This window comes from Giraffa tippelskirchi, chromosome 4 (assembly GCF_054371585.1).
Source record: "Giraffa tippelskirchi isolate mGirTip1 chromosome 4, T2T-mGirTip1v1.2.pri, whole genome shotgun sequence".
Lineage (NCBI taxonomy): Eukaryota > Metazoa > Chordata > Mammalia > Artiodactyla > Giraffidae > Giraffa > Giraffa tippelskirchi.
In genome coordinates, this window is record NC_137278.1 from 112869254 (window position 1) to 112886538 (window position 17285).

Below are 17285 nucleotides of genomic sequence, written 5' to 3' on the forward strand. Positions count from 1 at the left end.
GGTCAGGAAGATCCCCTGGAGAAGGGGAAGGTGACCCACTTCAGTATTCTTGCCTGGAGAATCCCATGAACAGAGGAGCCTGGTAGGCTACAGTCCATGGAGTTGCAAAGAGTCGGACATGACTAAGCGATTAACACTTTCACTTCCACCCTTTCCATAAGAAGTTATAAAATTAAGGTAGATCCATGTTTACTAAATAATTAGCCTCCACTTTGTAAACCATATAAATCACAATTCTCAGGTCCCTGCTTAAAACATGGTACTGCACAGCTAGCTGTCTTTCACCTGACTTTGTTCCCAGAATCTAAGGTCTCTGCTGTCTTTTCTCTGTGATGAAAAAAAGGACCACACCTTAGCTCCTGTCCTTACAAATCAGCATTGCCTTGCACAAGAGTGGTTTCTTATTTTCTCCTATTGCACTTGGGAATGATCCCAACGTCTGTGAAGAATGCTGTCTCAGCACACTACAGTAGCCATGGCCAGGGGTGGGGAGGTGGGAACCTCGGCAACATAGCATCATGAAAAGACACCCGAGGGGTTTAAGCAAGGAGAACCAAAAGTCCTTTCACTGTCTACCAAGCCACAGTTCACAGCAGCCCCAAGAGATCTGAAAGAGCCTTCTCAGAGAATCGGAGTGAGATAATATCCTGAGACACTATTCCTACCTCAAATAATGAAATCTCTTTCCTGCTCTGGATCTCTTGAAAATTAGCTGATGTAAACTCCTGAAGAAGAAGAAAAAAGAATTATTTTTGGTGCCTAGTTTTTCTTGTTTGCTGCCACATCGATCGATCAATTGATCTCTCTATCTATCCGGCTGGCCTTAAGTCTTACAACATAGCCTTTCTGATCCCCCATATGAGGAAACCGAACACCAGAAAAATTTAATTCTTATGGTAACAGGACTATCTAGGGTAGAAACTGGAATTGAATTCTTCACTGACTCTTTGGCAATAACACACCACTGCAGAGAGATCTTGGAAAATGTAGCACTGCCCGGTGGAGCTCAGCCTGCCCTGCTGGCACAGTTCACACCCATAATTCTTTCCAGTGGAGAAGATGAGATCTGGACAGTCAGAAGTTTTGCATATCAAATGTGACTTCAAGTTCAAATGTGTTTTTTTAAATAACGGAAATCATAAATTTACATGAATGCTGTTTTCAAAGAAATTATATCATGTCAATGTATTTCTGCTAATAATGCTACTCCCTGTGTGATGTCCATTTTAAAATACTCTTTTAGAATTACCTTGAGAAGAATGTTAACAGCAATTTCAATACAATTTTTATTCCCTTATAACCCTTCCTTTCTCACCAAAATTGAATTATGTAACTTGACCATCCTTTTTACATACACACTTGATCTCTAATGACTTCTGTATGCTCTCCAAATGAAGCCTGTCCTTAAATGGTAAAGATTGGCTAACTGTGAGAATTAAATGAGGCTAAGTCAACAAACATTCATTACGCAACTACCACATTCCAGCCACTATTACAAGCAATGGGAATATAGCAGTGAATATCACAGAGTTCTGTCCTCACAGAACCGACATTCCACTGATGAGACGTCTGTGGAAACATTTTGTAATCCACGAAGAAAGAGGTATTCCCGATAATGACCAAACAACGTCTCAATACTGTAATTCCAAAAAGGTTTTGAGGTATAGTTAGCAATAGATATAAATATAACTTCTTAAGATGATCACCTAGAGGACATTCTATTTAAATCAGTTGTCAGTGTGTATGTGTGTTACCTTAAACATTTGGTTATATTCCTTTAACTTCAGGTACCTTTCCTATGTGAAAATGAGGGTGCTTTTCTATGATTGTAGAAAAAACCTTAACTAACCTTTGGGAAAGTCCAAACCCAGAAATGCTAACAGGTCATTGAATTATATTGAATAAACTTAAAGAACTCAGGTGGCACTGAATTTATTCCAAACTTTAGATGAAATGTTGAGTCTTTGGATATCTCAATGGTCAACTGCCTTGTATTTACAGAGACCAGATCCTTGACATTAAGTAGGCCAAATGTTGGGTGATTAACAGAATTGTTAAATATACTCTACATGTGCCTTTGCTGTGTAGGTATGCTCAGTCACAGCTTTTGAAAGTAAATTTAGCATCTACATTCCAAAAGCCATTCTAACAAGGAAAGTGTAAGAAAAATTACTCAATTATGCCTAACAGGAAAAACATAAACAAATTTAAATAATATAATTTTTTTAGTTTTTATAATCACAGCAAGAAAGAACATATGAACACTTGGTATTTAATGACAAGTACTTAAAAAAAAAAAACTGGAAGCTACAAAAAACCCCACAGGAGGTTAGCAAACCTTATGTTTGAAATGATAGAAATATCATTTATATACTTGGTAAATTCTGTGCCTTTAACTCAGCTGTTTAACATTTGATGAATTCAATATTACTTTTAACTGTAAAAGTATAGCTCCTCCTCGTAAGAAAAATCCCCACCCCATCCATTTATTTAACCACCCTTTCTTTGGTGTCTAGGCACAGTATATCTTTTTACATCAGTGCGTTCTGGATCTCTTATCAAGTAAAGGAAATAATCAGCTCATCTGTTTTGTTAACTATTCAGCACTTCAGAAGATGGACTCTTTGGATGCCATGGAAGGTAAACAGAGGCACTGTATATCAACTTACTAGTTTACCACCTATAACAGGAGCATTAATTCAACAATCACCATTTGCTGAAAATGGTTTAGAAGCTTGGCTAGCAAACATATCAATTTTTTAATTGCTCTCTAATCCCAGTTAGGATAATAGCCTTTCATGTGCATTATATTTTTATCATGAAACATTTAAATCTTTTGAACTGTTAACTTCAATTCTCTCTTATGGCATGTTTTTATGTTATAGGTGATGTTGAGCTTGAATGGGAAGAAACCACCATGTAAATATTCAGACCAAAGATTACAACTGGAAGATATTTTCAAACCCCAGGGGCCAAAATTATCCCTTTATTCTTCTGATTTGAAATATATAGCCTTAAGTAAATCTCTATGCTGCCCTTACTGTGCCTTACTAAACTTACATTTTATGAACAGTCCTAGGAAATAGCTAATTCAAGATAATTGTCTGTTTTGTACAGAATATTATAAATTGTTTAAGAAGAGATAGCCCAGAGATTTCTGAAGCCATTCTGTATTTGGGGAATGAGCCAAATTTAAAATTATATTTAATGTTTCAATGTGAATTTTCCCTACATATTGGATTCGATCTTGAACAAAAGTTGTAAATGTTGATTCAGTAGTGTTATTTTGGCCTCCAGGGTGTTGACTTTTCTCGTGGATAACTTCCAGGACTGTCATAATGATCTGTACTTCCATGTAGGCTCCTGTGTTTTGAATCCTCTGTTTTATGAGTGCTGAGATACCATCTCATAATCTCGAACAGCTGACAGTAACCCCCTGACACTCCCCGGATTACTTAGCCTTTATACAACACACAGTAGCTCTTTGGGTACACTTAGGGCTATTTCAGTTGCACTGTAATATTTAGCTTGAAAAAAACAGAAGGAAAAATTAAACAGTGCAATTGATCATATGAAGTTGTCTGGTACTTTTCTGGCCTGTCTATATCTGTATGTTTTCAGGAACAAGCTATACCACTATATTGTATGGTTAAATGTATCAGTATATGTCCACAGATATGTATTCAACCTAATAACAATTTTGAAGGATTTTTTCAGCAGAAATGTATGAAAACAGTAATAAAAATGTAATGTGTCTCAAGTTTGAAAACCCATGATGTGCTGCTGTGGTGCCAACAGACACTTCTGAATAGATAACATAAAATGGTCTTTATTTCATTTCCTAAGGCTGATTATTGAGGAGTGTATTTGGTGGAACTGAACACACACAAAATTAACTAGACCGTAGCAAATTAGAGATTTTTTAAAGAAAATAACTCACCCTTTTTTTTAGATAGTAACAATGTGCTAAGTTTTGAACTATATGAAATTATTGTCATAGATTTCAATTAAGGGTCATAAAATAGTATTATTTTATTTCTTCTATGGTAAGAATCATAGTATATTTCTGCTGGAATATACATATAGAAATGTAATGGCCAATAAAATTCAATTTTAAGGAATTGAGTTACTTTGCAGCATGATTTCAGAGGTCCTTATAAAGAAAAATTTGATTTTGTATCACATGTTAATATATAATTAGTGATTATATTAACATGAAGTATATTATATATAATTACAATAATGTAATGTAGTATAAGTAATATATGATCATTTCCCAAGGTACTCAAAAATACTAATTTTAAAAATTGAATTTATCGTCGAAGAAATTAAATCCTTTAGTTTTCCCAGCAATTCCGCTTTCTACTTTTTAATTGCAAGAGTGTGTAAATAAATACATTAATGTTCCAACCAGAAAGTAAACCAGAAAGTTTACTCTATAGAAAGTTAGAGAAAACAGTAAGAAATGATGAGAACTCTAAAATAGTCAAATTGGAGTGGGAAGTTCTTCAATTTGCTTCATGTGTCACTCACTGAAAACCTGTGGTGACCAGTACTTATGAATATGAACTTTTGTATTCATGGAAGACAGATAATAACCTGTGGAACATACTGGAAGTCTACTTTTAAATGTATTAAATAAGGAAAGAAATAGTTCAATCCATAAGCAAGTCCATTTTCGATAGTATCTATATAAAGCCAAGTACAGAATTGAGTTGACCCATGTGTATAAACTGTGCATACAAATCCCCTGGGGATTGTGTTAAAATGTAGATTCTGCGTCAGCAGGTCTAGGATAAGACCTAAGACTCTTCACTTCTAGAAAGTACTCAAGTTATATTGCTGCTTGATTTCAGGCCATACAATGAATAACAAATCTCTAAAAGACAGGATTATAATAACTTTATTTCCACCTGAAATTATTCGAAACATGTCTAAAAAGATTCGTCTTCATTATATATAAAACACCTGTAACAGCACCCATTAAGTGTATAGTTCACTAGTTGCATCACAAAACTGTAACTGAAACTAAATTGAAATTCACATATTAATAATAGCTAAATTTTCTATTAATTATACTGTGAAAAAGGCTGGTTTACAGCCAACTTTTATAGGTGGCTACTAAGTGCAAATTAAAATAATGAAGAACATCTGTAACATTTTTAGATCAGATTTGTCAAAATACATTGAAGCATATGTACAATAAATGAGCAACATGTGTTTCATCTGAACCAAATGAAACTGGAGCCTCTCAGAATTGTTTGTCAGAAATGAGAGCAGCTGTGGGTATCACCTCTACTTTCATGCTGCTTTAAAACGCATAATTTTTTTCTTTCACTTTATAGGTGAAATGTATAATAAGTCTTTTGTAAAAGCTAATTAAACCTTGCCCTCTTCGTAGAGGAGATGGTGATTCACTCTTCACATATGGTATCAAACACTAGATTTTAAAAATGAAACTGAAGTTTAGCAAACTACTCTCTACGTCATGACATTATTGTGACAGGTCCATTTTTGTAGGCCAACTTTTAGAAAACTCACCGTAAAAATTCTGATGATGCCAGTAACACAAAATGATCTGAAATTCTCAACTGCCTGACACTAAAAAGTGAAAATGTGGAATAAAAATGTTTATAAAGCATACTCTTGGCTTGCCTTCTTAGGACAAGTAATACTGTGTGGTAAATGACATCATAAACATGCATAAAGATACCATTTGGAATCAAAACTCATATACCCATCAGTTCATGAAGATGTTCTAAGGAATAGATAAGACCACACATATGAAAGTGTTTCAAAAAGTACAAAGAATCACACAAAGATAATTTTTTACAATATTTTATCCAGGCTGGACAGTGTGTATGCTTATCAGTAAGATGACACACCCCGCTTTACGATTGTATTGTACCTCGTGATGTTAGCTCCATGTTTGTATGTCTGTGTCACATGCACACATTAAAGAGAAAATTATAGCAGATATATTGACTTCTGCTAAATAAGACCAGTGATACTTTCTTTTCATGAATGATTAAGAGCATTCCCAAGGAATGTTTGGACTAAAGTGAATAGATAAACATGTATATAAATAACAAAATGTGATTTGGAAAACAAATGAAGACGATTTCCATTTCAGATGTTTCAAATGGACATACCAAATTAGTGTCCGCAATACAGTCATTTGAAAATAAAATTAACTCAATAGACAGTGATGAAAAGCATTATTCTCCCTTGTTAACAGGATTGTTTCTTTAGAATTGCAAGCTTGAATTATTTTCATTTTTACTGAAAGTATTAGATTGAGAAGTCATTTTAGTAAGTTAGAAACTTTTTAGAATACTTTTACACCTATATAATACTTTTATACCTGATTAATCCCAGAAGGCGACGGCACCCCACTCCAGTACTCTTGTCTGGAAAATCCCATGGATGGAGGAGCCTGATGGGCTGCAGTCCATGGGGTCGCTAAGAGTCGGACAGGACTGAGTGACTTCACTTTCACTTTTCACTTTCATGCATTGGAGAAGGAAATGGCAACCCACTCCAGTGTTCTTGCCTGGAGAATCCCAGGGACGGAGGAGCCTGGTGGGCTGCCGTCTATGGGGTTGCACAGAGTCGGACACGACTGAAGCGACTTGGCAGTCGCAGTAGTAATCCTTATAAATTCCTCTAAGATTCTAAATTCCTCTGCTGTGTCCATTATCACAGATAAACATAATAAAAGCTTAATAGATGCACCTGAGACCACATTTAGTAAAGATGGAAGCTGCATATCATAATCATGTCCCTGAAAGCCAATGATAAGGATAAAATTTGTAAAGCTCACAAAGAAAATAGACCTATTGATAATACCCTATTGCCATATTACTCAGTATTGCCACTCCTACTCATTTATCCAAGACAAGTTAAAAAATATTTCTAGAAACGGACTTGTATTAACAGTGCTCTTAGCAACTTTATTTACAATGGCCAAAAATGGAAAGAATCCAAATACCCATCAGCAGGAATGAGCGAATAAGTTGTGGCATTTTTTGACAATAAAAAGAAAAGGAAATATTGACACACATGAGAACAGGAAAAATCTTCAAAGCCATTATACTGAGTGAAAAGAAGACAAATATAGGGGAATACATACTGTAAGAGTCCATTTAGATGTAGTTCTTGAGCAGGTGAAATTAATCTATAGTGATGGAGATCAAATCAGTGGTCACCTGGAGTGGATTTTATGTGGGGAATTGACTGCAATGGACAAAAAGGAACTTTTGGAGGGTGCTGAAAGTTCTGCATCTTGAATAGAGTGTTATTTATACAGATATATTCATTTGTTAAAATGTTTTAAGTTGTATACATACAATGAATGCTTTTTTTCATGTAAATTATAATTCAATAAAGTTGATTAAAAATAGAATAATGAAAAAAATTAAGATATTTACAGTAAGCTACTCACGTTTTTAAAATACAAGCATTGCATATTTAGTGGATTCACTGATTATAGTACATATGTAAAATCATAAATTGTAATGTAAGGGTATCAGAATCGTGATTTCCTCTGACATGGGAGGAACTCAGGAGGAAGACGAACTGCCATGAAATCAAGGGGACCACAAGGGTTTCAAACACATTTGTAAATTTTGTCTAAAGCTTATATGGCCACATAGATTTGTTAAAATTAAGTAATGAATAAAAAATATTATTCTTTAAAGTTTTGTGTTTGAAATATTTCATAATTTTAAAAGTGTGAGTATGAACCTTAATAGCTTATTACAATGACTTAAATGTTTATGTACTATTTTCACTAATCTATCAAAGTATCCTGCTCATCTGCTTGAATGAGGGCAATATGAAGAGAAATGTTTACTTTGTTATTTACTCCATTCCCAAAGGACTAGCAGTCAGTGCTTTAAACATTAAAAATAAAACCTGACATACTGCCAGTGCTTTCCACAGAATTCACCAGTTCTTATTCACTTAGTATTTATAGTTTCAGGTGAACTGCCATGGAAGATATGAATTCACTTGCTGGACTCTTATACTGGAAAACAGAGCTTCATCAATCTAAGGGCACCACATTCATAAAGTTGGTGCATACTAACAGGATCAACATCTACTTCTCTGGGCTATTACCTCAGAGTTTTTACTTATTTATATTTTAAAGAATACACTTATAATTTTGATATGACTCATTTGCATGAAATACTTATAATTCTATTTACCATGAATAATAATAGCTTTCTTTAATGAATCATTATGTGCCAAGCATTCTTCTAAGAATTTTATAAATATTAATCTCCTGACAATTCATGGAAGTAGGTACTGGGATTTGCCTTTTACAAGTGAGAAAACAAAAGCAAAAAAAAAGGTTAAATAAACTGCTCGGGTTTACACATCAAGTAGGTGAAACAGCCTAGAACTGAAAGAGGAAATCTGACTTTAGAGTCTACAGCATCAGCTACCACACACCATTGTAGTACCTAGAGACCATCAGATACACAGTAGCTCTGATCTCGCCTATTTGGACACAGAACATACATGTGAAGTCTCATTACTCTCATCTTCAAGAACAGACGTTTCTGGATATCATCTAAACTAAGCCCTTTTATGCAAGTTATTCATATTATATAGTCAGCCAGCGGTAGTGCTACCCTTTGAATTCAAGTATCAAGTTTGATATTCTTTCTGCAATTTGCTGCCTCCTCCAATATGTATTGATCCAAACCAAGATGTACTGTTTGTTTTTCCCAATTCTCAGGAACTCATTGCCAAATTTCTCTCCCTAGCTCTCTGCTCTATCATTTTATCCATCCGTTCAGGAGCCTGTCATTGCCTATTAAGTTGAACTCGTAAAATGTTTTTCCCACAGTCTTACTCCAATTTTCCAGACCTAAGCCAAACTGTGATACTTGCTGCCTTAACACATCCTACATGTTCTCAATACCATGCTTTAGCTCCTATATTCTCAACAGATCTTATCCTCCACTCATATTCCCCCTCTTACTAGATGGTCAGCTGCTTGTGAATAAGACTAACTTTTTCTCACAATTTTAACCTCATTGCATTTTGTATAACATCATCTTCTGTATGAGGTACACCTGAACTAATATGTGCACTTGGAAAGTTTCCCTTAGAAGAAGTAAAATAATGTTGCCTACGCAACAGTGTATTTTCCTACCAAGCTCCATTTGCTAAAATATCTTGTCAATCAAGGAGCAAACAAGCACTACTGGATCAAAGACAAATGAAAGTAGGGGAGCAGGGAAAATGAGTACACAGTAATTTGTCATTTATTCAGGATCATCAGTTACCTAGAATGAAACTAAGATCTTAACAGTATGCAAAAAAACACCTTTGAACAACTGAAGGTGACAAAAAGGAATTCTGTACAATTGGACAACATACTAAAAATGAGTTCAACAGTATTTTTTGTCTTATAGACACTTCAACAAACATGATTTCTCCATACACAGCAGTTTGTAAACAGCAAAGCTAATGGCCAATATCCTTATACTGTGTGCGTACCAACACACAGCTCACTTCCTAAAAGCATGTAAAAAGCATGTTAAAAGCATGTAAGCTTTCAAAACATAAAACTTGGAGACCACTTATAGAAATTCAACATATTTCAACAGCCACTGGAATATTACAGCCAAAGTACTCAAACACTTTTTTTAAATTACATTATATTTACTCCATAAGGAGACAGGTAGGGGTTTAATATGTTTGTTTTTTTTTCCCCAAAGACTCCATCAAAACTAGACTATAAAAGCAGAGAGAGGAAGTTTCAAAAGAAACTTGAAACAAAATATTCCACGAGGTGAGATAGGTGCTGAGATGCAGAGGCAGGTCTGGACTCAGCTGCCAATCTGTACACAAACGGAGACAGACACGAGGGCCAGAGAGGACAGTAACCAGCAACAGGTGGCAAATCAGGCTAGCAGGACACACGAGGGTGGACTGAAAGGAGGTATCGTATCATAACAGGCAGGTGGAGCAAGGCTAAAGAGAATCCAGGAGCTGGCACCGCTCAGATCCAAGAAAAGCCGGAGGAAGGGAAGTGGGTCATTAGGGATCAGGGTCCTACTGGCCAGCCAGACTTAGAAGCATCGCCCTTCCACAGGGACAGACACAAAGTAGAGAGACTCAGGCCGGCTTCAATAACCCCTCACTTTCTGAAGACAGATGTAGACAGAGATACACAAACACATGTATCTCTATATCACTCCTCAGCGTGGCTTAGCGGTACTAAATAAATGGGAACTGCATGAAAAATACATACAGGCTTCATATAACTAAGGCACTAGAGAAAGATTTGAGAGACAAAGATTTTGTCAAAATCAGGTACCAAAAATATATACTGCTTATCTAACCAAAGCAATAAGAAAAACAAAAATAACAGAAGTCAAAATTGTCATTATTTGATACAAAAATATTGCATACCGAGAAGATACAAATAAGTAGACTGAAAGACTTTAATAAAGGTTCTCAAATACAAGTGACCACAAAATAAATATTCAAAAATGATAACAAATTAATAAGAAATAATGGGAAAAATCAGTTCACTGATAACATCCAAAACATAAAGTACCCAGAGGCTAACCTCGGAGGGCACTTCTGAAGAAAACTATAGAACAGGGAAATCTAAGATATGATCAGATTTTTCAGTAAGGGAAGACTGTTATAAAAAAACATGGTTATTTTCAAATTACTTCATAAGTTTAACATGCCAACTTAAAAATCTTAAATAGTGTTAGATTATTTCATATTTATGACATCTTAAGTTCACATTATGAAAACATCTGTAAAAATTAATAACTGAGAAATAAACTTTTGTGTGATTAAGAGTGATGAGAAAAGAACTTTCCTTTCATATGTTAAAATATTTTATTATAAAAATAAAGTTGAAGTGTTTAACTAATATAAGAAGCAATACCTAATGAAACAGACAAGTTTTCAAATTTCAGGCCACATCGTAAGATTTTAATATGTCAGAAAATATCACCCACCAAGGAAGAAAAGATACGTTGCTATTCAGAAATGATGCAGGGAAATTGGCTGCTAGGAAAAAAAAAAAAATGAAATCATGTCAAATTTAACCCCCTTGCGATAAACCAAGATGGATGTTGGAGTGAATAAATCTTGGTACGTTCCATGCCTTATTTCCTTTGGTCTTAATTTCCCTCAAAAAATCATAAATAATTTCACCTTTTCAGGATAAACACCAACGTCTAATGCCGAGTGGGTCATATTAGCCGAATGTGAAACATTTACATTTTATCTAAAATTTATAAGAATTCAAACAAGTATGTCCATGAAACAAAAGAAAAGGTATCCAAGAGGAAATAAGAGGTACCCAAATTGAAAGGGAAGACGTAAAATTGTGATTATATGCAGATGATACAATACTTTAAATAAAAAACTCTGTAAGACTCCACACAAAAACTACTAGAAGTGATAAATTCAGCAAAGTAGCAGGATATAAGATTAACATACAGAAATCTGTTGCATTTCTTTATACTAATAATGAAATATCAGAAAGGAAAAGTAAAATAAAAATCACTTTTAAAACAAAATATTTGAGGGCAGATTTTTTTTTTCTTTATACCATATTCTAGCTAATAAATAAATAACAGACTATCACAACTTCTCATTTCATTATGTATCTAGGCAAAGGTCATCAATGGCTGCTTATATTAAAAAAAAAGAGAGAGAGAGACAACCAGACACGTTTGTAGAATAAAAAAGTACAATGTAATCTTGCCAGCTCGCCCTCTCCCATCAAGTCTGAATCCAATCAAGCATCTAGGTCCAGCTACCAACTGATGAAATTATAGACATTAGAAAAACATGTTAAATTATTCCAAAAAATGCAATCAACAAAATTCAGAGTTTGGAAAACTACAGGACAAATGACTCAATTCTTTAAAAAAAATTTGGAAGTAAGCCAGAAAGAAAAACACCAATACAGTATACTAACGCATATATATGGAATTTAGAAAGATGGTAATAATAACCCTATATGCGAGATAGAAAAAGAGACACAGATGTATAGAACAGTCTTTTGGACTCTGTGGGAGAAGGTGAGGGTGGGATGATCTGAGATAATAGCATTGAAACATGTATATCATCATATGTGAAACAGATCGCCAGTCCAGGTTCGATGCATGAGACAAATGCTCAGGGCTGGGGCAATGGGATGACCCAGAGGGATGGGATGGGGAGGGAGGTGGGAGGGGGTTCAGGATGGGGAACACATGTAAACCCAGGGCTGATTCATGTCAGTGTATGGCAAAACCACTACAATACTCTAAAGTAATTAGCCTCCAAATTAAATAAATTAATAAAAAAAAATTTTGGAAAAGATATAAAGCTGTAGAGGAGGAACCATAGAGACTTAAAAGATTTATCAACTAACTGCATTGTGGAGGCTTTCTTATGGTACCAGTTCAAACAAACTAAATATGGCTCCACACAGACAGTCGCACATACAAGTTGCTACCGCAACATTATTCATAATAGCCAAAACACAGATAAACGTGGTACATGCATACAATGGAATATTATTCAGCCACAAAAAGGAATGGAGTACTTATTCAAATATTCAACCTTGAAAACTCTATGCTAAGTCAAGGTGCTACTCACTGGTTTGTTTTGCCCAACTCCCAGCAAGCCAAAACGGTGAGATGCCAAGGTTTGAAGCAAAGCAAGGAGATGGGAAAATAGGTCTCAGATCATCTCGGAGAAGCCAAGGGAATCTTTGCACTGCACAGGCATAGGTAAGCTACAGGCCTCTGCACACTTTTAAAGGTCACAAGCGTGCATGCCTGCGCATGCCCAGACCAGGAGTCAGTGGTCCTTTCTAGCCCTAAGGAGCGCAGCTCGAACTAGACACAGCTGACTCTTGGCTCATCCTGAGCTAGATGCAGCTGACTCCAAGTTCCTCTAAAACAACTCAGGCAGGCATCTTATTGTTCAGGCTGCATGCTGCCTGGAGGATGTGAAAGTCTTAAAACCTTGACCAGAAAAGGTAAGTGAAGTGCATTTCACCCACGGTTTCTAAAGAAACCAGACATTGCAATTATTCCACTTAAACTAAATATCCAAAGTAGGCATATCCATAGAACGTTCATTAGTGGTTGCCAGGAACGGAGTGGGAAACAGGAAGTGACTACTAATGGGTACAAGAGTTCTTTTGGGGGTGATGGAAATAGTGGTGATGATTGTACAACTTTGTGAAAATACTATAAACCGCTGAATGACACATTTTAAAATGGTGAATTTTAGGGCTTCCCTGGTGGCTCAGTGGTAAAGAACCTGCCTGCCAATGGAGGAGACACGGGTTTGATCCCTGGACTGGGAAGATTCCACATGCCTCGGAGCAACTAAGCCTGTGCCCCGCAACTCCTGAGCCCGTGCTCTGGAGCCCACAAGCCACGACTACTGAAGCCCAAGTGCTCTAGAGCCTGTGGTCTGCAACAAGAGAAGCCACTGCGATGAGAAGTCTGGGAACCAGAACAAAGAGTAACTGCCCGGCTACAGCAACTAGAGAAAGCCCACTAGAGCAAAACTGAAGACCCAGCTCAACCATAAATAAATACATTTTCATGAAGCTATTTAATAAGACAATTTGGGAGTTAATGGCATTGGCTAGAAGTATGACCATTTCACTCTCAGAGTTTAGGCCTGAATTACATGTAATTTACAAGAAAAAATATTTAATAAGTGAGTTCATCAAAAGATCTTAAGTCACGTGAAAGGAGAGGTCTGCTCTACTAAGTATTCCACTATTACATGTTCTTTCCTAAGAAGTTTACTGAGGCCTGATTATTTCAACAGCAGACTATTGTGATCATTTCAAAGTTGTCATAAACGTATTGAAAAGAAAGTGAAAGTCAAAGTGTTAGTCAGTCGTGTCCAAGTCTGCAACCCCAGGCTCCTCTGTCCATGGAATTCTGCAGGCAAGAATAATGGAGTGGATTGCCATTCCTTTATCCAGAGGATCTTCCTGACCCAGGGATCAAACTCAGATCTCCTGAATTGCAGGCAGATTCTTTACTATCTGAGCCACCTTACATGGCTATGTAAATGTTACATGATATGAAACATTTAAGATACCATTTTTTAAAAATAAGTATTAATATTAGACTAAAAAATGTCATACAAAATTAAGTTATTTCAAGGTAAATTAGAATGTTTTTATTATTATAAAGCTAAGACTTTATTAAGAAGAAAGTTGAAGGATACAAAGAGGGAAGTTAAGGATTACTGGAGCCAGTGCTGGGCTCCATACTATTCTACCTCAGGAACCCAGGCAATTCTGAACAAGTAAAGTTCAGGAAGTGAAATGGTGGCAACTGGAGAGTGTCCAGAAGAATGGCCAACACTAAGATACCACATGTCCCAAGACTTTCACTCTCAGGGTCAGCTGGGAGACTCTCATGACATGGAAGCCAGGAACGAGGATGACCAAGTATTCAGAAGCTGGGTGACGAGAAACAAGCAACCCACCAATACTTTTAAAACAAGTGGCCAATAAATTATCATACTGTCTTCTTACAAACATAGCATGAGTGCCTAAACACAAATTGATGTACTCTAACTCTGTTGTGCAGAGAAGGCAATGGCACCCCACTCCAGTACTCTTGCCTAGAAAATCCCATGGATGGAGGAGCCTGGTAGGCTGCAGTCCATGGGGTCGCTAAGAGTCGGACACGACTGAGCGACTTCACTTTCACTTTTCCCTTTCATGCACTGGAGAAGGAAATGGCAACCCACTCCAGTATTCTTGCCTGGAGAATCCCAGGGACGGCGGAGCCTGGTGGGCTGCCGTCTATGGGGTCGCACAGAGTCGGACACGACTGAAGCGACTTAGCATAGCATAGCATAGCATAACTCTGTTGTGACAGCCAGACTAAGCAATTAATTACTTAGATTTAGTATCCAGGGCTTAGCAATTCCAGCTCCAGAAATAAAGCTTGCTATATAATTTTTTTTTTTTTTTAAGCTGAGTGCCTCTTATCCCATAAAGTTTCCAGGAACTTCTACTAAAATAAGATGAGCATTGTATCTTTCACTCATCTAGATGCACAATGTTTTGGGCAAAGCACCAAATCACAAACACAAATAGAAATAAAAGAAACAAGTATCTGATAAGGAAAGATGCTACTTCATCTCAGGGAAGATGATGAGGGTTTTGACAATTATTACTCAGCAGATCTTACGTAGTGCCTGTTTTCCCCCAGGTAGTCTTCTAAGCACTACTGTGATGATTGCATAGTTCCTGCTCTCCAGGGTGGACTACATGAACAAATGAGCACTGGAGGGCAATGTGATAAAAGCTTGGCTATGAACAACCACAGAAGCAAATCCTGTAATCAATGTGAGACATAGGAAAAGAGGAAGTTGTGAAAAATAGAAATCGCCTGATGATCCACATGCCATAAATAGTCCCTTGTGAGTATTTTCTTATAGTCATAAACTTTGAAATGAGAACATACTAGACAAAATCAAGTGCTCCCAACCTTCCTGTGATTCTATGCTTTTTCACCACATTTTATTACCAAGGAAGCATACTATTAAAAAGATGTGATTTAGGCTAAGGCCTTTGATTTTCAAACATTGTGAGTTGTTTTATAAAAAGAGTAGATTCTGATAGAAGCCTAGTGGTCAATTCTGAACTCAGGACTGATTTTATAACCCTACATTTCCCTCTTCTAGCTTTTCTTTTCCCTCCCTGCCTCTCCCCCTCTCCTTCCTCCTCTGGCTCCATTATTTGTCTTTATTCTAGATAGACTATTAAAAGCCCCAGAGCCCCAGAAAAGTCTTGCTGCCCACTTCTGAAAGTAGAGCTAAATTACTGCACCCTCAGGAAATCTCACACTAATCTTATAAGATCGTGCTTCATTTTTTCCTGTGGTTGAAGTTATTGCTAAGATAATGCATTTATAAAACATTTTAAGTAACACACCACTGCCAAAAATAGTATTATAGTATTATCATATGTCCAAAAGCTGATTTTAATCATCACTTTAATCTTCAAAAGATAACTTATTCCATAGAGAAGACTGGGATTTTCTTCAAAGTCAGAAAAAAAAAAATAATCTTTTTAGTGAATTGAAATGAATAAGATTAAAGAAAAAATTCTGCTATGGGAGCTTTAGAAAGCTATATAAAATACCAAACACTCCAAGAAGTAAAAATAAAGTTTGAAACATAAGAAGTCTAGCTGTTGTAGAATCATGTAGGGAACATTAACGAATGAATAGCTTGAAATTACTTGGTTAAAGCGGCATATGTTCTTAGTGTTATTATATCATAAGATGAAACAAAATCTGAAAGATTAAACCATGTTCACTGATTTGAATACAAAGGTAAAATAAAATAATCAAATATCACATTACACTTATCTTTAAGCATAGCAACCACACACACAAAAATTTGCTACCTTCTGGAAAACACCAAACAGAAACATTTCCAGGAACAGCACCACAGATTGGTAAAGTGTAAAGTAGCCCATGATTCTTGCATTCTTTCTTGGTGATGTGCTGTTTCTCACTAACCCAAAACAAAACTTGACACACAAGAAAAGAACTTGCGCCACAGAAAAGTCATACAGTCAGTTCCGCTTCATTTTATTACAAAACAAATACTATACTCTTCTACAGCCATTCCTTCTATTATTCATTTTTATGCTCTTTAATTGTCAAAGTACTGGGGTTTTCCCAATCATGAATAGAAATTAGCAAGGTCGTTCATATTTCACAAGGGGCTAAAAAAATCATTCTCTGTTTCCTGGGTTCTGTTAGAGCTTCCAATCATGGCTGGGAAATGATCTCCCTCACACAATGTGTGTACACACACCTTCCAATTGGAAAAAAAAAAATTCTGTAAACTAGAGACCTATTGGATCCAGTCAGGTTGGGTGTGTGGAACAATGCAGGTTAGGAAAGAAAGCACTGGCATGGATTTACTTGATAGCAAGACCATTCAGTCTTGCTGGAGAGAACTAATTGATTTTGTTCTTTTGACTTTTTAAGGGGTCAGCTGAAGTCTCCCTCGGTGAGAGTGGAAATGGAACAAATGGTGAACTACACTAATGACTCTGTGACACACTTGCAGGCTCTGGTGTCACACCGTCTCCTGAACACAGAAAGAATAGTCAACAAAGAGCCATACCAGAAGAGTTTGTAAAACCGTAAATTGCCACAACAGCTGAGAGAATCGTCCTATTGAAAGGAAATTAATGAGCAAGTGTCAAAATGGGCAGTTGGTGTCAATTCCTAGAGGATTTGAAA

At 36.3% G+C, this 17285-nt stretch overlaps 1 protein-coding gene and 1 long non-coding RNA gene across 3 annotated transcripts in view; one reads left to right on the top strand and one right to left on the bottom strand.

Annotated features, from left to right (window-relative positions):
• PTPRQ (protein tyrosine phosphatase receptor type Q) overlaps positions 1-3036 on the top strand; it is a 242572-nt gene extending 239536 nt beyond the window's left edge. For both annotated transcript variants that reach the window (XM_081597131.1, XM_081597130.1), the window contains 2 exons: positions 2517-2640; positions 2886-3036. In XM_081597131.1, coding sequence (XP_081453257.1) covers positions 2517-2640; positions 2886-2923 — 162 coding nt within the window. In that variant the 3' untranslated portion in view covers positions 2924-3036. The remainder of the gene's footprint in view (positions 1-2516; positions 2641-2885) is intronic.
• The window catches only part of LOC145547484 (uncharacterized), a 68593-nt gene that overhangs the window by 42245 nt on the left and 9063 nt on the right, over positions 1-17285 (bottom strand). The gene's annotated exons all lie outside the window — the stretch shown is intronic.